This window comes from Benincasa hispida, chromosome 2, assembly GCF_027475165.1.
Source record: "Benincasa hispida cultivar pf3 chromosome 2, pf3_genome.v1.1, whole genome shotgun sequence".
Classification (NCBI taxonomy): Eukaryota; Viridiplantae; Streptophyta; class Magnoliopsida; order Cucurbitales; family Cucurbitaceae; genus Benincasa; species Benincasa hispida.
The window spans coordinates 16,578,524-16,601,247 of NC_143479.1; the positions used below are offsets into that span (position 1 = coordinate 16,578,524).

The 22,724-nt window shown below is 30.9% G+C and overlaps 2 protein-coding genes across 3 annotated transcripts; both read right to left on the bottom strand.

The window, feature by feature from the left end:
• Positions 1 to 3,597: 3,597 nt before the first annotated feature.
• On the bottom strand, positions 3,598 to 5,673 carry LOC120070909 (P-loop containing nucleoside triphosphate hydrolases superfamily protein). The gene has a single exon (XM_039022805.2). It carries the CDS (start codon positions 5,427 to 5,429, stop codon positions 3,855 to 3,857), a length of 1,575 nt encoding a protein of 524 aa, XP_038878733.1. The 5' UTR covers positions 5,430 to 5,673; the 3' UTR covers positions 3,598 to 3,854.
• Positions 5,674 to 16,924: 11,251 nt separating this feature from the next.
• VDAC4 (voltage dependent anion channel 4) lies at positions 16,925 to 22,498 on the bottom strand. 2 transcript variants are annotated; one of them, XM_039022365.2, is made up of 7 exons: positions 22,205 to 22,498; positions 20,769 to 20,849; positions 20,289 to 20,356; positions 19,208 to 19,318; positions 18,919 to 19,005; positions 17,815 to 18,023; positions 16,925 to 17,652 (listed from the first exon to the last, which is right to left on the bottom strand). In XM_039022365.2, exons 2-7 carry the CDS (start codon positions 20,815 to 20,817, stop codon positions 17,346 to 17,348), a joined length of 831 nt encoding a protein of 276 aa, XP_038878293.1. In that variant the 5' UTR covers positions 20,818 to 20,849; positions 22,205 to 22,498; the 3' UTR covers positions 16,925 to 17,345. The 2 variants fall into 2 exon arrangements, with proteins under 2 accessions (XP_038878293.1, XP_038878294.1); XM_039022366.2 differs by having other exon boundaries at positions 22,022 to 22,236.
• Positions 22,499 to 22,724: the final 226 nt, after the last annotated feature.

Here is a 22,724-nt window from a genome sequence, read left to right on the forward strand (position 1 = left end):
ATATACATTTTTTAGTATAACAATAATCTGGAATATATTTAAGTTATTAGATATTTAATGTCTATGTTTACGAATAAACAAATTTGAATATACTCATTTATTTATAAGGAGGATTTCTAAAGAAATTATGGCAGTACTATACTAAGATTTAACGAAAGGAAATAGAGATTAATAATATGAAATAAATATTCACTTTTAAAAGTTAAGATATAGTAAAAAATATTATTTTTAGATGCTTTAAAAAAGAAATACTATTTTTGTTTATTTATTGTGAACTCATTTCATTTTGTGTAATCATATCGTATTTCAAATGTTTAAATTTAATTTAAATCTTAAAATTAGTCCGATGGGTGAAGATTAACTTTTTCAGGAAATAAAACCTCTGTTATTTGTCTATCTATAAAATTCATATATATATATATATATATATTCACCTTGAATCTTTTGTTTTTTAATGAAATTTTGATAAAAATGTCATTAAACTTTATCATTTGTTTTTTTTAGAAAAATAAGTTATTCTCAAATATAGAAAAATGAACGAAAATATTTATAAAATATAAGAAATTTCAAAATTTATCAATAGATAGACACGGAAAGACTTTAGTATCTATCAATGATAGAAGTCTATTAATATCTATCATTATCTACTATTGATAGATTATGAAATTTTAATAATTTTTTAAAAATATTTTCAACAATTTTGCTATTTGAAACTTTAAAAATTTAGATAAAATGGATATATAAAATGGTGTGGCAATGACTAAGAACAAGAATGTAGATCACCAAATCATTTTGAGTTTCAATTTTTCTTTAAAATTATATATATATATATTATAGAGTTAATTTTAAAAAGATTTAAAGATAATATTGCTTTTGAAATTAGAAAGAGTATTTTTGAAAAATCAATACTTGGTGCATCTATATCACTATGCATTTCATTCTCATCACACAACAAAATAGATTTAAATAAAGAGATATGTAAGAAGAATTTTCAAGATGATAAATTATGATTAAATAATTTGGTGAAATACGTAACGATGATTGAGGAAATTCTAGTATCATGATCTCAACTTATCACTTGCCATAAAAATAGCATTTAAGAACTAGGTGGAATCTATGAAAAAAATAAGTAAATTATTTAGGGGGTGTTTGGCTCCCCAAGTTGGGTTCACCCACCGTCTGGTAATTATTAAAGATGTTTATTATCTCATTATTCGTGTTAACTCACATTTGTCATCTCGTTATTCGTATTAATTCTCCCAATTACTCTCCTCCTATAATAATTACCAACTCAACTCAACTCAACTTTACGTGTCAAATGCCGCCCGCTATCAAAAGAGTGGTTGGAGGGGAATTATGGGAGGTTGAAAGGAAGGAAGAAAATGGCGTTTGGGTATTGGGGAAATTATAAATTCAGATGCTTTATGAAAAATGAATAAAGAAATAGAAAAAAGAAAATAAAATGGAAGAGACAGAAAAAGGCAGAGATGAGTCAGATGTCAGTTGTCAACACGTAGGCCGAAGATCTACTCAACTCAACCCATGAAATCTTTCCTTTTCTCATAACTCAACGTCTAAATCAACACCTAAGAATTTTTTTAAAAAATAAAATAAAATAAAATAACAATTCTAATTTTTTTCAACTTTTTGTCATTATAACTTGTGTGCTTCTTTTTTGGCATCTAAATCCTCTTTTTCATTGCACAAAATCTGCCTTTCTTATTTTCTTTTCCACCAAAAAAAAAAAAAAAAAATTGAAATTAGTTTCTTCTTTATTTACCTTATTACCCCTCCCGCTCCTATCTTATCCATTCACAGCCTTTTCATGTTTACATCACTCTTCTCTTTTCAACCTTTTTTTTCCTTTTAAACTATGCATTATTATGTAAAACCTTCTAATTGCTTTTGTTTCTTTTTCTTTTTCTAAAAAAAATAAAAATAATAATAAGTGACTCAAGGTAAAATATTGTGAGTCAGATTGTGGTTAAAATTTTGAATGAGTCTATCTTTATCGGTTAAGAAGATACTTGTAGTTCTTAAAATTTTATGAAACGAATAATTTAATCTTTGAACTTTATAACATTTTAAATGTCTATTTATTTTGAGAGAGACTTCCATTTAAGACATATATAAAACTTAAATAAGATATCAGGTGTCATTGTTAAACTAAACTTAATTCAACGATAATGAACACGATCTTTGAAGGCGAAAGTCACTCTTATAGTTGTGTTGTATTAAAAGGAAAAGAAAAGTGCCTAACATTTGAAATTTTAAAATTAAAGCTTTGTTTCATCTCATTTTTTGAAAATTAGACTTATAAACATTATTTCTATCCATTGATTTCTTGGTTTTGTTATCTATTTTTTAGAAGTATTTCCAAATCTCAAACCAAGTTTAGAAAGTTGACTTGAGCTTCTCTACCCTTGATATATCCATAGTTTTTAAAATTTTATTTTCATTTTCTTGGTTAAAAATTTAAACATTTAATTAGAATAGATAAAAGTCGTGATAAAATTGTAAGAAAATAAATACAATTTTAAAAAATCCAATAGTTATCCAATAGAATCAGTTTTTACCATTATTATTCTTATTTTCTAATCTATAAAGGACTCAGTTAAAAAAATCAGTTAATATTTTCTTTCCAACCATTTAAATTATGAGCCCAATTCAAAAGGAAAATTAAGTTTAAAAATAGTTTTAGGTAGAGCTTCAAGTGAATTCATCACTTTAACTTCAAACATCTATATCTTATTTGTAGCATTATTAAAATAAAATAATCATAACAATAATAAAAAGGAAAAGAGAGAAGAACCAACTAGAAATGGACAAGAACACTAGATGGATGTGGAAAATAACTCTAAAAAAATATCAAATCATGAAAAATTCACTAAAAGGAATTATAATGAAAGACACTTTTTACAAATCATAGAATTTCTATTTGTTGAACTGCATTTTCCAATTGTAATTAAAGTAATTAGGCATCTCAACCCCTTTATTCCCCTTTTTCTTCCCAAAATCAAACCACCAATTACTTATGATTTGATAGCTAAAAACACCAAACATAAGAAAATCAAAAAAAGTTATTTCATCTTTTTTTTCTCAAGTCTATTATTCCAATAAACAATTTACCCATCAATCTTCATAGATTGAAATAGATCATTCATACCAATTATTTCTATCTCAATCATCATGTATTAATCCAATAATTAAAGGATCATAGTGTAAATACCAATTTCTTTAAATCAAAAACTCCCAATTATCATAACCAACTCATGTATTTGTAACATGGATTTGTTGTTTCAAAAAGAAAAAGAAAAATAAAATCAACACTTATTCACAATCATATGGGCACAAATTACAAAAGAGTATTAATTATTGAGACCCCCCACTTCTCAAACATACATTGGGATCCATGTGTTAAATCACAAACTTCCAATGCCTTTCCTTTGGGGACCTTAGTGGCAAATTACATAAACCATATTAAATCCCTCAAATTAGTCATATCATATAACAAAACTAACAAACAAATTCAACACCAAAAACCAACTCATTGAGCAATATGCATTTCTCAAAATTGCATTATATATAATATATATATATAGAATTAACCAATAAAATTATGTGATGCCAATTGTTCACATACAAAATGATGACGTAATATAAATTTCATTATTTAAATAATAATGATGATAGATCTTTTAACATGTTGATTAGGATTGGATCCAAGATGATTTCATAGATCTTGATTTTCTCTCCACAGTAAAAAAAATTTTCCTTTTTTTTTCACCTTTTCACTTCAGTCACACAAAAAGGAAAAAAAGGAGGGAAAAGAAAGTGAATCTTTACCATTTTTATTACTCAATGAAATTGTTGTCGTCTTTTTCATCATCTTCCTCTGTTTCTTTGCTGCATTCTTCTTCAAATTCAGATCCTTCTTTAGGACTATCCAGAGTTCTCTTCTCTTGTTCTTCTTCTTCCTCTGAACCTATTTCCTTTTTCCTCAATTCTCCACCATTTTTCTCATTTTCCTCTGCTTTTGATTTCAATGTCTCTAACAGCTCTGCCACTGCTCTGTGTTTACAGCGACGGTTTTTTATAAGAAGCTCACTCACATCCGCCGGCGTCATCTTTGCCTTATCGATAACGTCCTTAATTTCATCCAAAATAGAACAGTCGGGTTCGTGTTCTTCGCAATTTAAGTAATTCTTCAGAAGTATCTTCAATGCAGAGAAAGAACAATAACTCATGAAAATATGCATATCCATTCTCCCACTTCGAAGCAATGCAGGGTCAAGTTTCTCAATGTGGTTCGTTGTGAAGACGAAAATCCTCTCACTGCCACAGCAAGACCACAACCCATCGGTGAAATTTAGTAACCCAGAAAGAGTAATCGAATTACCACCACCGTCGTCGCCGGAAATAGAACCATACCCGCCACCGCCACCACCAACGCCACCACATCGGAAATTCGGTAAATCGTAGTAACTTCTCGTCCCAGAATTTTTCTTCTTCCGATCGGTGAGGTTGATGGAGCAATCAATGTCTTCGATGACGATGATGGATTTTGAAGTGGTTTTCATGAGGAGTTTCCGGAGTTCAGAATTGTTGTGAACTTCAGTAAGTTCGAGATCGTAAATGTCATAACCAAGAAAATTCGCCATTGCAGCGATCATACTGGATTTACCAGTGCCAGGAGGGCCGTATAAGAGATAACCCCTTTTCCAGGCCCGGCCTGTCTGTTGGTAAAATCTTTGGCCGTTAGCGAAATCTTGAAGATCTTCCATAATCTGTTGCTTCTTAAGTGGGTCCATAGCCAATGTGTCAAATGTGCTTGGATGTTTAAATGGCACCGACTCCCATGGATGGCCTCTCGAATCCAACGACCCACCTCGTGAATTCGTATACAGAAGCCGTTCTTGATTCTTACGACGGATTTCTTCAGCTTTGTCCATGACGAAATCGAGATAGGAATCTAAAATAAGGGGTTTATCTTTCTTCTTGATTCGGAGAGTGAATCCCCTTTTTTCCTCTGGTAAAGGGCGCCATAGATAACCTTGAGCTTGTCTCTGAGTGACGATGTGTTCCCATTGGACGGTGACGCCATTGAAGGAATCGAGGATGCAGTCATTGTTGGAGAGACCGAAAGTGATGGCGCTGGAATTGAGGGCGCGCGTGAGACTCAATCGATTGCCGGAGATGGAAACAGAGGAGCTTAAATAGAGCTGGACAGCGTTGTAGAGTTCGTTGGTGTTGACGCCGTCGATTTCGGTGATGTCGAAGTAGACGTAGGAGGAGAAGCAACGGAAGATTTGGTTGAAGAGTTTGAGGGCGGCGAAACGGAGCTCGGGTGGGAAGATTGCTTGAAGGAGAGTTTGACAGAAGGCTAAAACGCCGAGAAGAGAAGCAAGAGAGGACCAGTATTCCTTCATAGTTGAAAGAAGGAAGAAGATGAGTTTGAGTAAGAAAGTAAATGGGTATGGGAAATGGAGGAAGGAGAATTTATAGAGGAGAGAGAAAGGGAGGGGGTTTAGAGAGAGAGTGGGTGGAGGATGTGGAGAATTGGCTGGCAATGGCAATGGCAATGGCAATGAAGAGAGGGAACCGGAAGAAAGTACAAGCGAAAACAGCAACAGAAGAGGGAAAAAACAAAAAGGCTTTTTGGAGTTTTGATGGGTAGAGATCGTAGATGGGTCCCATTTTTTGGTTAACTGATTTACAGTCATTTAAAATAAATAAATAAATTGTGCCTCTATTGTGTAAACTATAGCACAAATTATTGTTTGACAAAGCTAAGGAAATAGTACATTAAATTGAAGCCAAACTAATCTAGCTCAACTAACCTAAATTACATTTGTCACAAAGTTTGAGACTTGATTTTCTATTTTATATGCAAGGAGAAAAGCAAACCAGTGTAAAAGTATAATTCAACTAATTATTTGGCTCTATCTTTTAATTGAATTTTTAATTAGTTTAGGGAGTGGGTTTTGAAAATAAGTTATTTTGAATTTTTTAATGTAAAAAGTATTTGACAACCACTAAAAATAGTTTTTGAACTATATTTTAACTAGAGTTTATCATTTTCTAAAAAACATTTTTTTCTTCGGTCGATTTAAATAGACCTTCATTTTGATTGGTAAATGTTTTGAATTTGGATTTCTTAGGCTCTAACCATTTGATTTTTTTTTTTTTGTTTTTTTAAAATTAAGTCTATTTTATCCACATTTTTTACAATAATTTGCATATTTGTATATTTGCACAATGGTTGAATTCTTAGTCAAATTCCAAAAACAAAGATAACTTTTTGAAAACTACTAAACCATTGGTAAAATGTAGAATAAGAAAGGAAGAAACTTTGAAAATTAAAATTAAAAGGAGGTGGAAGTAGTGTTGTTTAATTTTAAAAAACAAAAACAAAAAATAAAATAGTTACCAAATAGAACTTTCAAAATTTGGCACATTTATTAATGACTCGTAATTTATTTTATATTATGAAATAATGTGATGTATGAGTTTTTATGTAATTTAAAAGGTTTGAGGATGATAAAATAGATATAATGTTTGTTAAGAGACGATATGCATGTGAAAATAAACTCAACTACTATATTGATGGGTTAACTATTAGAGGTATGTGGATTGAAACTTTGAATCTCCCATATTTAAAATAAACTGACAAAAAATCTGAACTATCGCATTACGATCAAAGATTGATTTTCTCACCCATATATCCTAAAAAAAAAAAAAAAAGTCACAATATTATATTAAACCAAAAAAATAATAATAATAATAACAGCAACAAATATAGCTCAAATTGTTCTGGTTATGTTTTTTTTTTAAAAAAAAAAAACATTTAAACTTGTTAACTCTATTCCTTCACCTTTTGTAATTATTTCTTTGAACATTCTAAAAAATCATAACTATTTTTTTAAAAAAAAATAACCAAAAATAAAAAAGAGTTTTGCTTTTGAGCAAACAGAACAAAATAAACGAGACTAATATTTTGATTGAAAATACTACTTGATTTCATTTTTTCCTTCTTTCATGTTTATCTTGTTAGTACAATGTTTGGATCAATAGAAATATCTCTGTCCCCAAGAATCTCTACATGTGACCCATCCAACATGTCAATTTTGTACACAAGTACTCTTTTGTTCAAGTTTCACCAGCACTAGAGAGTGTCATACAAATTTTAAAACCCAAAAAAAAAAAAAAAAAAAAAAAACCCAACAAAACTTACCAGAGTAAAAAATGCATAATCTTAGAAATCAGATTTTTTTTTTTTTTTTTTTTTTAACTTATTCATCAACTTTTATGAAAGTAACAATCTAATATTTAAAATTTAATATCTAACGATTTAATCTTTGTAATTTTAAATTTATAACCATTTATTTCCTAAACTTAAATAAATAATAATTTAGTTCATATGTTTTCCAATTTGTAACAATTAGTTTCTGTCGTGAAAACTTTCATCAAAACTAAGAGTGTTTGATTTAACTTCTTGAACGTTTAATTTGGAAAATAAGTATTTTGAGAACAAATTAAAAGACAACCGTTTAAAATAACTTTTAATAACGTTTGAAACACTTACAAAGTGTATTTTAAACAATTTTTATCCAAAGGGTTTAAATAAAAGTGATTTTTCGAAAAATATTTTTTTTCCCTCCAAGTCAAATAGGTTGAGTGTCATAACAACTTAATATTTATAGTTTATAAATAAATTTGATTATTGATTAGTTTATCAATCTACGTGTATAAGAAGTTTCTTTAAATTATAATAAAAAAAAATGTCATGATATAGGCTAAATCGTTATAAAATGTAAAATACAAGGGCTAAATCGTTATTTCTTAAAGTTAAGAGACTAAATTTTTAAAAATTTAAAATTATCGGGACTAAATCGTTACCCGCTAAAGTTTAGAGACTAAATTTAACATTATCGAGATTAAATCATTACCAGTTAAAATTTAGAAACTAAACTGTCACTTTCCTAAAAGTTTAAGGGATCAAAAGTATTTTTTTTTTTTTTAAAAAAAAAAATATGGAACAAAATTAAATATTATCAAACTAGTGTTTTATGGAATAAATTTCATTAATATGTGATATGGCTAAATAAGTTAAAATATCAATTGTTAGCAAAACAAGCTTTTGTATATAATATTAATACATAATGCATCCATGCTGACAAACTAAAATTTATATTATTAAATTTCTATAATTACAATAAAGATGAGAATCAATAATACCTAAAAGAGAGAGAGAGAAATCAACATAGAGCCATATAAATATATTTTTAAAGAAGGTTTTAAATGTGTTGGCATTTTTTTCTTGAAACCTAAAATGTTAAACTAATAAAAGCTTACCAACAAGATTGGTGTGCTCGCGCAAAGAGCTGAATTGTGCTCTATTCATTCTTTGGAGTATGTAGAATTTGAGTAACAAAATGTGAAAAGTTTGATCCATCTTCACATTTAAGGATCTTGCTATCAGTCTTAAAGGTCCCATCTCGAGTTGAAAATTTTTAATTTGACTTAGTCGAAGTTGGGTTGTTAGAAGCTGACCGTTCATACGACTTAGTCAAATGTAAAAGGTGTAGTTGGACTCGAATAGATTGTTCGTGACCATGATGATACCTAATTTTAGGGGATTATAAGCTTATTAACCAGTGCAAAAATATGAATATTTTATTAAACTATGATGGTTTAATCCATATGAAAAATCACATAATTATCATAAGTTTAAATATTTTTGCATAGTCAGAGAATTCTAATAAAAATAGAATAATAATACTGACTTTCAATATATTGTTCAATTATAATATACATAACTTTTCTTAGGGGGCCATTGTGGTCTTAGTTCATTCTAGAATAGCATCTAATTAAAAAGTTAATTATCAATTAAATGTTGTAATTGGAATATACCAACAAATTGTATTAATTTATACTTCAAAAAAGTCAATTACAAAAACAAATTCTATTAATTTTATGATGAGCCGGTCTTTAATTTTTTTAGGAGAAAAAGATATATAGAAAACTAACTAAATCTCATACACTTGGTCAATAAGAGCATAGCTTAATGGACATAATACTTGTATTATCGACTTCGAAGTCTAATGTTCAATTCCCCACCCCACACTTTAATTACAATTTTTATAGAAGGAGAAGAGATATCTTACAAAATCAACCTCAAAATTACCTAAAAATACCAAAGAGCAAGACGGTGGGCCACACCCATTCGCCAATCTTAGACACCGAGCGAACCCATAGACAAGACACACAATAGAGTCATGAACGATCTAGCTAATTTCATTTCTATCCACATTCATCTTCCATAATCCTTCCTCGAGCAGACACCACGACACTTGACTCAATTAACTCTTCAACCTTGACGAGGGATTGACGAGGCAAATTTTGTGAACAAAAAAATCATCTAGAGCAAAGTTGAACTTAAAATATATCAATGATAGCATACCTCATAAATAACTGTTCTTATATCGAATATAACACTTAATTAAAGTCCAATCATAATCTTTTATAAACAAATGATTATATTTAAATTTTTTTCCTAAGAATACTTTTTGACCAATTGAATTATGTTTAAGTTAAATAATCAATGAGATTGATTTTAATATCTAAAAATATTATTTTGTAAAGGATTGTTTTCAATTATAAGAAAATAAATTAAAATATTTATAAATAATAGTAAAATATTATAATTTATTTATGATAGACCGCGATAGACAATGATAGACTACTATCTAAGTCTATTATCTAAATATTAGGAATTTTGTTATTTAAAATAATTTTATTTTTGTAAATGTAAGTAAATAATTTGTCAAACATAAACTCCAATCAATAATAAACAAGTATTAATTATCGGATTTTATATATTTGAAATTCCAATAAAATATTAAACTTTCAACTATTAATGAAATGGTTAAATCCTCTTAAAAGAGAGAGAAAAGAAGAAATGGCTAAATAAAATTAATATTGAAATGTAGGACTTAGATTTCCAACTATATTACATAATCTATATGGCTTGTATTACACTTAAGTTAAAAATAATTAGAATATAGAAAATGTGCTTTGTGCACTAAGTCACTTTGATGTGAGAGAGAATAATGTTAGTTAAAAGACCTTTGAAGATTATATACAATATAGATAAGGAAGTAACTTTGAAGATTGAGATCTTCATTCCCCTTTCCAAAGTCAAATAGGTGGCTTTTGGCAGCAATTATGTTCCAATCCAATTATTTAATGCATTAATTTAGAATTTTGGTCACCCTTCCCTATGTTTTTTTTTTTTTTTTTTAAAAATATCTATTTAAACTCTAAATAATTATTATATATTATTTTAAATCTTTAAATTTATTAATGCGTCAATTTAAATCATTCATTATGGTCTGTTTGGATAAACATCATACAAGATTTATAATTTTATTAATAAAATCCTTAAACTTTCTTAAGCAAATCAATTAAGATTTCATTTGAAAATTAATAATACATCAATTCTAATCGTCCATTTTGTTAATCTGCCATTTGAAGAAGTCTATACATAGGTAAGAACTGGGTGTATTAATTATTTTCAAATATGATCTTAATAAATATTATAAATTGATTCATTTATAAAAATTTAGAAGTGTATTGAAAAAATTAAATGTCTCGCATGATATTTTCAGACTAAATTTGAAAGACGGTGTAAATTAATACACTTATGAAAGTTTATGGTTTAACTTGATACATTCTGATTTTTTTTTTTTTTTAAATGTTAGGCGCCCTTTTGGATTTTAATACTAATTACAAAAATTAACAAAGTGATATATTATTTCTCAAGATGTATATGTGTGTCTTCCTTTTTTCACTTTTCTCTTTGGCAAAACATTCATCTTATATTGGTTGTTGTTATAATGAATTGTTTTTCACTATTAAATCTAATTACCAAAGTTGTTACAATTCTTTTTTTAGACTAGATGATATTATTATACAACAACAAGGAGGATCCCATAGCTTGGGATCAAGGCATCAAAGCAACACAACACAAGCAAAGATAGGGTAATAAAACGTAAACAAAGCCAACAAGCAAAAAACCTAAACAAACCAAACATTAACGTAAAAAAAAAACCCAAAAGACCAGAGAGAAAATCAGAGAAGAGAAACTAAAACCCCCACAACAAGGGACAACAACAAAATAGAGAAGAACAAGTCCAAAAAGAAGAAAAACAACCATAAATACGCTAGAAAAGACCAAGAAGATCAATCCGCCAGGAAGCAGCTTGAGCACGAACCGTAAAGACCATAAGGTGAAACAAAGCAGACACCGACCTCGGTCATCTCCATGCAACCGCCGATTACGCTCCTGCCAAATGTAGTAGATGGAAGCACATCAAAATACATGGATTACTACGCACCCCCTTACCCGACCCCACTTGGCACAACCAACTCAACTCGATATCCCAACCCGCCACCGATGCTATGAATCTAATTGACGCAACATACCTGACCACACCTCTCTCCCAAACCCGCATTCGAAAAATAAATGATCCAGAGACTTTATACCTTCCCCACACAGAAGACATCCCCCCTCCCCCTGATAACACACCCCAGCTCCTCAACCAATTACGCGTATCCAACCTGTCCCTCACAACTAACCATGCACAGAAGGAGTGGCGCAGAATACCACCCCCCTCCCCCTCCACCCACAAAATACTAGCCCAAGACACCCTAGGACAACGAGGACGCAAACTCTCCCATGCACAACCGATAGAAAATCGTCCACTAGCACCCGACCCCCAAACCCAATAATTCTCCCCCCTCACCCTAGGCCCTACTGCTTGAATAAGACCCCAGATCTCAAGCAACTCCCAACTCATTGTAGGCCACCTCCAATCCCCCTTACTATCTAAGAACTTCGACAACCGCGCCTCCAAACTACTTCCTGGATCATAAACCATCATAGACCTATAAGAATCTAAAATTGCACCCCCCGACAATCAAGGATCCCACCAAACAAAATAAGATCGTCTATCGCCATCAAACGAACCAGATGCTTGAATCTATTTCTACAACGCAAGATAGCCTTCAAGCACCAAGACCTCTTAGCCTCATTCTAACCAGCCCACAAAGACCGCCCACGCAATACATACGCCTCTACCCACACCACTCATAATGATCCCAATTTAATTAAGAGAAGCGTAAAATTGTTATAAATTTCTTATAATTGAATTTGGAGTAGTTATGAATGTTTAATTTACAAGTATTTAGTCACATTGAAAAAGTTATTCCAAATGTGGATATTTGACCTTCTCCAAAAATGAAATATTGGTAGATTTAATATTTTCAAGTTGCTATCAATTTTATCTTTATAATATTGTTTTTATTGGATGGTCCACCCTTGGGATGTTGTTTAATAAGCACCGATTGTTAGGTATAAATTTATAGGTAACATATAATGATTTGAGACAAAAACATTCAAAAGGAACTTGTATAAATAATTTTAATAAGAATTAAATTTAAGAGACTAATTTAATATATTTTAAAAGTAAGACTAAAATCACATTTGAAAGTATAAGACTAAAATTGAACAATCTCAAAGTACATAGATGAAAATATTTTAACAAAAAACTATATTACTATAATATTTAATCACATACAACATAGTTCAATTGGACATGAACTTGTATAAATAATCTCAAAGTTTAAAGTTCGATACATCTAACTATATTGTCACATACATACATATAATATATACACATATATAGGTTAATTTTGTTTTGTTTTGTTTTTTTTTGTTTTTTTTTTTTTTAATAAAAGTAAATAGCTATAATGTATTCAATAATGATTTACATACTACATATTATAACAAATATTTTAGAAAATAAACTATTCCTTCAATGTTTGAAGCACTTTTGATTCACTAATAAGAAGTCATCTTAATAACTTTAATTTTGATTTAAGAGTATGTTTGGTTTAATTTTTTAAGTGTTTAATTAAAAAAATTATTTAAAAAGAAATTGGAGTTAAAATAGCTTTTAAAGAAAAAATGAATTTATGAAATAAATTAGTTTGAGAGAAACACTTGAAATCAACTTTTAGAAAATATGAATTTTTTTAAAAGTGTTTAATGGTTAATATTTCCTTAATTTGTATCATACATAAAATTAGCAAAATATCCTTACTAATCCTCTATCTCACTTCCACTATGGTTGTTATCAGCGACCTTCAGCAACCACCACCTACAACCTATTTTGACAAAACTTCCAGCAACATTTCCGACAACCTGTACCAGCAATCAACATTGAAAGCCGCCTCCAATAACCAACTCCAGCAATCACTACCATCAACTTTGGCACCCGACCAATCAACGATCACTCTCAACGGCCATCTCCATGCGACCAACTCCAGCGATCAATTCTGATGATCTCCTCTAGCAACCAACTTCAGCAACGGGCACCTTTGATGGTTAGTTCTAGCGACCAACTACATCAATCATCTCTAACGATCAACTCTAAAAACCAATTAGATGGATCGTATGGTAAAAAAGATAAAATAGCAAAAGAAGCTCTATCGATGAAAATATTTTCAAATTATTAAATGAGGGTACATCAGAAGATAATTAACTTATTCAAATAATTAATCGATTAGACAATAAGATAGTGAAGGTTGAAATTAACACCATACTGTAATAATATTAAAATAAAAAATAGAAAGAAAGAGATAGAAGGAAATGATGTGTTTCAAATTTTTATATCTATAAAGAGTTAGGAAACAAAAAAAAAGAGTACAAAGTTTGAGAAATGAGATAATATATAAAACCAAATATTAGTTAAGTTTACATAATAATTAAATACAAGCAATAGAAATGGACAAATAAAAGGAAGTAGAAGCAAAAAAGGAAGAATAATAACAATAATAATAATAATAAAAAAAAAAAAGAAAAAAAGAAAAAGAAAAGAGGGTTTTGGAGAAGAGGTTAAGGCTAAAACACCATGTGTGTGTTGGGCTGTCCCTAACGACCAATACAGCCACGTGTCATGCCCTAATCTGCCTGCCTTTGTTGTAAGCTTAATTAAATAATTATATTATATTATAAAGTTTAGGGTTAATTAAAATTAAAATAGAGTTAGGTACTATGGATTAAGATGAAGATTGATTAATGGAAATGTCCAACCACTACAGTGTTAGCGTTACTAAACAGAGTTCTTTAGGGTGCTTTGGATTTGATTCTCCTTTTAATTTAACCCAAGATCCATTAACAATATATCATTATTAATAATAACCATTGTAGCCAATGTTATCTCCTTAATTATAATCAATAATAACCACCAAATGTGGTATTTAAATATCATAGTTTTATGCCAACTTATTTTACTTTTAAGTTTTTTTTAAAAAAAATTTAAAAGTTGTGCTGTTTTTTAAATAAATTATTTTATATGTGTTAGCTCAAAGATTGAGTTCAAGTATTTTCTTAGATGATACACGGGAACTATAAATTTTGTTAATATACTTTATTTTGTGTTTGTTGATTTGAACGGGTATTCAAATTTTCAAAAACTAACTCATTCACTAATCATCTTCACTTAAAAGATACCAAAAGCGAGTATAGTTCATCAAACAAATAGGATGTATTTTTTTTAGTACAATAAGAGTTAGAAAGATTCAAATAACAAATTTCGTGGTTGCTAATATATATAGATGACAATTAAGCTATATTCTCTTTGGTAAATATGATGCATTAACAATCAAGAAATCTGTTGTTTGATTCATCTACAATTATCTTGTAAAAAGCCTAATAGATAGGTTAAAATTTTAATTGAATACATGATATATTTTTAAACTTGTAACTTTTATGTGACACTTTTATAGGGACTTATTACATACAAAATTAAAATTGAAGATTTGTTAAACATTCTTTTAGTTTAAAGACTCGGTTTAAATTATAACGTTTGTCCAAAAACTTTCAAGTTGGTCTAGAAGACTCACATCATATACTTAAAAAAATATCTAACCGGTTTCTGAAATTTCAATATTACTTCCACACACACAAAGAGTCAATAGGCTATTAAAATTTTGGTTTTCATGTCTAGGCCATTGACGTATTCAAATTTTCAATTTAATGTCCAGTAATTTTGTAAATTTTGAAAAACGTCAAATAGTAAATGACCTACTAAACACAATATTAATAACTAAGGGATTTATCGGAAACAATACTAAAAGTGCAAAATATTATTATATACTTTATAAAATTCAAGAATCAATACAAGCTAAAAAAATTAATAAACACTTTATAAAATTCATTTGATATGTAGTATGAATTTTTGGTTAAGTAATTTAGGTGCATCACAGGTATCACCCATTTTTATGCATCCGATTCTTATTGTACACATAGAAAAATAATTAAAATATGAAAACGGGTAAGAAAAATTTGACACGTGACAAATTGTGATTGAATAATTTAATAGGATGTATAAAGATAAGTGATGGATAGAATCTATATCGTACATATTTTTCTTTTTGGTTTATGTTTCTATATTCAACTTTGTAATAGGTAACTAAAGAGAGTTGGAAAAGGAAGTGAAATTGGATAACACCGTAGAATTAAAGGATTAGGGAAACCACCTCAGAAATTAAATTTAATTAAGGGAAAAGTAAGGAAGAAATAGATTAATAGAAGCTGAAGCTGAAGCTGACACACAACACAAGTGAAAGGGAATCAAATCTGTATAATATGATGTCGTCACTTTTGTTTTCGTACTTAGAATGAAAATAAAATGAAATTTAATTTCATTTCATTGGTTTAAATGGTGACCCCTTCCTCTTCCTCTTCCTCTTCCTCTTCCTCTCCCTCTCCCTCTTCAATCTTCATCTGCCACTGCCACAAAGGTCTGAGGAAGGGCTCTCTGTCCAAAGCAAAAGCAAAGATCCGAATCATTCATTCATTTGGGTTTCGACCCAAAATCCAAAATTTACTCTCTTTCTTCTTCTTTTTTTTTTCTCTCTCAGTTATTCAGGTTTTTTTTTTTGGATAAAAAATGGGTCAGATGGCAGAGGTGTGCAATGGAACAGAGTAACCCTTTTTGGGGCTTTTTAATTTAAAACAACAAAAACAACACCACTTTGCAAGTAACCCTTTACTTTAGCTTACTCACTACGTCAATACACAAACACACGTAAACCCACAAGAAACAAATAAGTGATAGGCCACTGCTTCACAGTTCACAGGACAGAAAATAAACAAGAAGAGAGAATCTTTCTCAATAATAATGCCCCTCTCTCTCTATTGATGTTATTAGGAAGCAGAAGCAGAAGCAGAAGCAGAAGCAGAAGCGCAGAACAGTTGTGAATGGTCCTTCTTCCCTAGTCTATAGCTTCTTCCCATGCCTACACTACATTACAAGATTACAACTACAACACCTTCTCTCTCTCCCCAAACCTTTCATTCTCTAATGCTTTCTTCTATCATTTTTAACCAATCAAAATACACCATCCAACCAACTTCACTTCTGAAAAAGATTATTACAGAAGTATCATTCATTATTTGACATGTCATTAAATGAGCAAACCATGAAGTCCTTTATGTGAAATTACAACAGTTCTATTGTTAACTAAAAGAACCAATCAAAACCCAAAACTGAGATTTCATTTAACAAAATTTATTTAAAATGTTTTTAAGAACTATTACAATAATTTTGGCATATACCCCATAATTTCACATCTCCGAATAGCTTCTATCTTTTTTAATTAAACAATGAATTCAGTCATATAAGTTGAACCTTGTGAGTAGTATATTGTGCCAAAAGTGAAATAACAAGATTCTGTGTAAATAAAATATTTTCCCATGCAATTTACCCGTATATAATTTTCCCCACCATTCTATGAAGTTGGGAATATGCATGAATGAAGAAGCTAGAGACCAAGAAAAACATCCATGGTGATGTGCGGAGGAATGCACAAGTAATATAAAGGAAGAAGTGTATGATGAACCCATTCGATGTTCACATTATTCCCAACAATAGAAAATGAAATTTGAACAATACAAGAATAATACAGAACCGATTTCAGGATTTTGAAAGCAACCTGACGCTGGAGAGAATTGTCGATCTCTTTAGCACTTATGCGATATGAAAGTGAATGGCAACATGGGACTTGCAAGCAAAATGTTGCTCCTCAATATCCTTTTTTTCCCTCCAAAATTGGTTCCTCTAATCCTAGTTATGCCTCAAAATAATATCTCATGAATACACGGAAGAAAACCACCTCTTCCAAACACATTGTGAAATTCCATAATGAATACTTTAGGGGAAAACCGTAATGAGACCAAAGTCATGAAACTTGAATGATCTGGCTGGTTCTTTAAATCAAGGCTTCAGAGCAATAGCAAGGCCTAACTTGGGAGATGAATCGATAGCTTTTGAGTCGTACTCAGCTGACAGAGTTACCAAAGATTTTGGCCTCCATTCTCGCTGGTAGAGCATAGCAGCTTTTCCTTTGTCGGAGAAACGTGTTTTTATAAGAGTAATTGGATCCAGAACATGAGAACTTCCAATGGTAAAAGAGTTTTCGAAGGTGGAGAACTTGTGAGTCATTTCGGCGGCTACCATAGTCTCATTAAGGGGATCCAATGAATGAATATAAGATGCCTTCAGAGCCCGTCCTTTGTCAGTCCTGCATCAACATTGCTTACTTTTAGTTCAAGAGCAAAAGCCATACAGAAATAGGGAGGGAAATGAAATCAAATTCAACCCAACACCCCAAAGTGAGTTTACAGCGATTAATTAGTTTGTTCACCATACTAGGAGCCACAATTAGTGATTAAGTAAAACTTACAGAATAAGAGCCGCAGAAAAGTCTGACTTATTCAAGCTGATTCCAGCATTGTATTTTGTGAATGAAGCAGAAGTAGTATCAAATCCCACATCACCACCTAAACTAAAATTCTTGCTACCGATTGCAGCTGAAAATTCCAAAAGTGGACTGGGGTGGAGACCAATACTGGAATCAATGGCCGCATGAGGGTGGAAGTACTGAATATCCAGCTGCAGTATGCCATACATAAAGTCATTATCATGAAACTCCAGCTAGTATTCCGTTTACAGTCAATAAATCAGATAACTCCAAGTACAGAGATCATATGCAAGATACTATTGTGCTTCCCACAATTCCAAGATTTAACATTAAAAAGCTGCAAACATGTTGGCAGAGCAGCAAAACCCCAGGTATTGTAGGATATAATACCCTGAATCAATATGGTTTAGGACATATACACCACCAATAGAATCAATTTCAGAAAAAATATGTTCAATGATACTTGCGTAAGTTTTTCCAACATGTCCAATCACGTTTGGAAGTGAAAAACAATAACGCCATATCACACAAACTGAATTTTGGTTAGACTGATATGTAAATGGAGAATCTGAACGATCAGTGAGTATCAGGGACTCGAGAGTCGAGACACCCTGTTACACCAGACCTACATGGAATGAAGGGTGTTTTCATCTGAAACTGATACTTTAGGTGATATTTCATAATCTATATAGGTTTGGTTTTTGTTTCCTAAACCACCAATTGAAGAGTAAAAATATTTATTAATAACAAAAAGAAATACTTACAAACGATTCCTTTTTTACACGGTAGCAATTTGCACCGGTTCCTTTATAGTTAACTGGTTTATAACAATTGGTCAACTTTCAAATTATTTTCAAATGTTTATTTCATGCAATAGTTAATCAAATAATTTAATCTGACAAGCACCAAGTCATTATGTTATGATAAACTGCAAACATGAAGATGTAAGCTATTATAGTCTAGGAGTTAATTTTCTTCAACTACATAATGAGATTCAACTGATTTTAAGATTTCTCAAATTTGAACATCAACGGTGATGATTTCTTTCTTTTGAAAGAAAAAAAAATATCCATACATTTCACGAACCTTGCCAGACTTGTGATCAGGTACTCTGAAGCTAAGCGTGGCCTTGGTAGTTGGTAAGATATCAGTCACGGTCACTTTTGTAGAAACCTGAAAAATGTTAGATTTAGTAAAATATCATTGCCTTTTGGCTTAGAACTTAACAACTATTTTTCCTGAAAAGTATAAATAGAAAATTTAGCAACCTAGCAAGAACAACCCCCCCACCAAATAAATAACAGTGGCATAAGCCTACATCTAAAGTTCATTAAAAAAATTAAAATAATCACAAGGAGAAGATGTTAGTCATTACATTAGAATAAGTATCAATTTTCACATCCACGGTTGTCTTTCCACTCTTGTACAAGGTACTGATGTCACCAATAAAAATTTGATCCCGCTTCAAACCTGTAGCAGTTAGTCCCTGCATTATGTAATTCAATTTGGGAAGATTAGATCAAATAGGTTTATAAAGTAGGTTAAAGAAAAGCTAAAATTGCATTTAGAAAGAAAGCCAAATCTTGTCTTCATGCACAGGCATTATATTCCTTCTCATTTTGGATGAATACCGATGAAAAGAAATGACATATAGATCACTATGGAATCACTAACGTAAATGATCCCAAAATTTAGATTGAAACAAAGGAAAACTAAATAAATATAGAAGAATGAGAATAGATAGGCTAGAAGCCTATTTAGGAATGAGGTTTTTTCTAAATATTCAATTGGCACGCTATTTCCTGGACTTAGTTCTAGACATAGAAAAAAAAAGGCATAAATATAATCTGATAGTCAAAGTGCTAAAGCAATTTTGTGAGAAAAATTATCGGTCGACCATGTAACTAGTATTGCTCACATGAGTTGCCAAAAGAAAATAGGAAAAATGACGACTTTAAAGGTTAAAAGATCCAAAACAACCAGAACAATGGTGGTTGCATGAATGTAGATATAGATCAATGAAACTTCTGATCATGAAAGATGAAACAAATTGATGAAAGTTTTCCATGTCTGATATTGATGAAGCTAGAACTCCAAGAAGCAATTTATAAAATTGAATATAATGAGTTAATATGCCTAGGAAATAAAGGTACATGGTAGAACAAACAGATGAGTTTTCATAAATTTGACCTGTTTGCTCAGTTCACTTGATATCTATACATTTCATATACATAAATGAAACTGTTAAACTACCATCAGTCGCGAACTCACAAAAAAGAGACAGTCAACCAAAATAAGGAAACTTCAACTTGAAAGTTTCAAATTTACAGATCATTTTAATATCATTGAAAGAGTTAAACAGGATACATCATTTGCAGTTTAGGAATTTGTCGATACAAATAAAGAAGACCATTTAATCATGAGAAAGAATCTAATGAGTTTGAACCAAGAAATACCATTCCATTGGAGTTCGGCAGTGATAGGGTAAACTTGTGATCGAAGTTGTAGTCTTTAGTCAAGAGGTCTGCAAGGTCAACATCAAAGTGAGAGTAAGCTTTGGAATTTACAACTATGCCAAGCTAGAGCACATCACATACAGATCCATGTTTCACACCAGATATAATTACAGGATATAATTATGACATTCAAAAAATATATATTAAAAACAATTTTCATTGAGAAAAATAAAAGAATATATGGGTGCAAGTACTACAAGGGAAGACCAGTCATTAGTGTCATGACTCATGATTCATGCAAGATTTTAAGAACCACTAAAACATTTTCTTTATGAATAGCATGGAAGGATATTAGTAGTCATTGAAACAAACCCTTGATCCAAAAACAATACAAAAATTGAAACAATCCAACTATTAAGAAATAGAAACAAGTCAACATAAGCACCACAGATACACAGGGAAAATGGATAATGTATGTACCTCTGGCCTTTTTGCCAATATCTGAAAATGGTGCTGGAGGACTGCCCATGATTCCACGAAATGGTCAAAGTTTATAAATTCCTGAAAAACATATTGAGAAAGGAAACAATTAAAGGCACAGTTTTATACCATAATTAGGCCAAGCATAGATTTTAGGGAAGAAAAGAGCACAAACACTGTCAATCAAAATTGATATAGCAGAATAAATATTAAAAGAGAAAAAAGAAAACCAACAATCCAAATTTTCTCCAGGTATGGACCTCTTAAAAAATAAAAGAAACCCAATATAAATGGAATAAAAGCCATGTAATAGTTTGCAGATGGCAATGAAATACTGATACATATAACATGTGTATCAGATTTATTATAAGTTTATAACAATTATAGATGTTACACTTCCATTCTATATTGTCATTTCCCAAGATTATAGATGTTACACTTCCATTCTATATTGTCATTTCCCAAGACAAAAACAACAAAGTTTGATCATTATACATTCATGCACAAAGCACCATCTAGACTAGCAACCTAAGGAAGCAACAAGCTGAGGAATAAAAGAAAGACGCAGGGTCTCATTTAGTTTTCACCATCCATCAACAAAGCAAGGGAAGCTCCCCAAACCTACTTTAGTAAGGGCCTAACGACTGTTTGTAACCAATAACAATAGTCACTTTTAAAAAAGAAGTTCCTTGTGTCAACATCTTTTTGGAAGCATCCATTACAAACCCAGCAGAGCGCAGCATACAAGTGGGGGGAAATATTTCAATTCAAGCAATTCACATCATAAAGTAACCTTTTGGACCTTGGTTGATCAATCTCTTTCTTATAAGGCTTTTCCTAAATCCTACTTCCATTCAAATGTCTCATGAGGTAGCATTTTACAAATTAACAAGGAAATTCCCCCACCATGTTTTCTTCTCAACACGAAAAAATGACTAAAGCATCTTCGAAACTCTACAAGAAGGTAATCTAAGAAGCAATCTACAATTAATGATTAAAACTCTGCATTTCAAAGCATTGAACAGATAAAATGTCACTGAAACTTTTGAATCCTTTTCATTTCACACAGGACACCGTTGACAAACAAAGGCCCCCCCTACCATACAGAAAAGGAGCTAAAATCTCCATTTCGATAGTCGGCGGTTCTATGATTAAACGACGTATATCGCTCAATGGAGATCAACTGTTTATACGAATTAAAGAAACATCATAAACGAAGAAACAGGCTGAAGATCAAACAAAACGAGAATTACCTAAACCTAAGACGAAGAGTAACGAGGCAATACGCAAGGTAAACGTCTAGCTTAAAAGAAATTAACAATTAGTTCGCTAAAGGGCGATTGATTTCCAAGGATTCTCATGTAATCTCGAATCAGCTAAGTCGGTGGAGGATTTGAACATCAATACATCGGAAAATAGTAAAGAAAATGACATACCCGCCGCGAATTAATCGAAAAGGTTTCGGAGCAGGAATCGCCTACAAGCCCCGAGTCGTGAAAGCCCTAGAGAACAATGATGTCACCACACTGTATCGATTATCAAGCAATGGGCGACGAGGAGGATGCCAGGTTGGCGCCTGCGCTGCTGACTTGGACGTTTTTAATTTGGCATTGTTGTAATCTGAGTCAGCGATTGAGCTTCCAAATGGAGGAGATGACAGCAGGAGGGAAATGGAGAGAGGCAGATTGGCACTTTAGGTAGGGCGTGCAAACTTTACGGTTTCCTTTCCCTCATTATTATTTTTTTTCTAATATGTATTTCTTTTACTTTTTAGAATTGGGCTTTTCAAATTAGTCTAAGAAGAGAGGGTCGCTAAGAGAAATATCAAATTTTAAAGTTTTATTTAAAAAATAAAAAATTGTTTCAAATATAAAAATAACAAAACGAATTTAAATAATAGAAAATAATAATTAGCAAATGACCAAACTACCTAAAAACAACTAAATTAATTGCAAA

Bases quoted from the DNA above. Each gene is read 5' to 3' on its own strand.
- LOC120070909 (XM_039022805.2), bottom strand. From the start codon at position 5,429: ATGAAGGAATACTGGTCCTCTCTTGCTTCTCTTCTCGGCGTTTTAGCC.
- VDAC4 (XM_039022365.2), bottom strand. From the start codon at position 20,817: ATGGGCAGTCCTCCAGCACCATTTTCAGATATTGGCAAAAAGGCCAGA. The intron at 20,357-20,768 runs GTACATACATTA...TTGACCTTGCAG, and splicing joins TATTGGCAAAAAGGCCAGAG to ACCTCTTGACTAAAGACTAC. The intron at 17,653-17,814 runs GTAAGTTTTACT...ATGTTGATGCAG, and splicing joins TTTTCTGCGGCTCTTATTCT to GACTGACAAAGGACGGGCTC.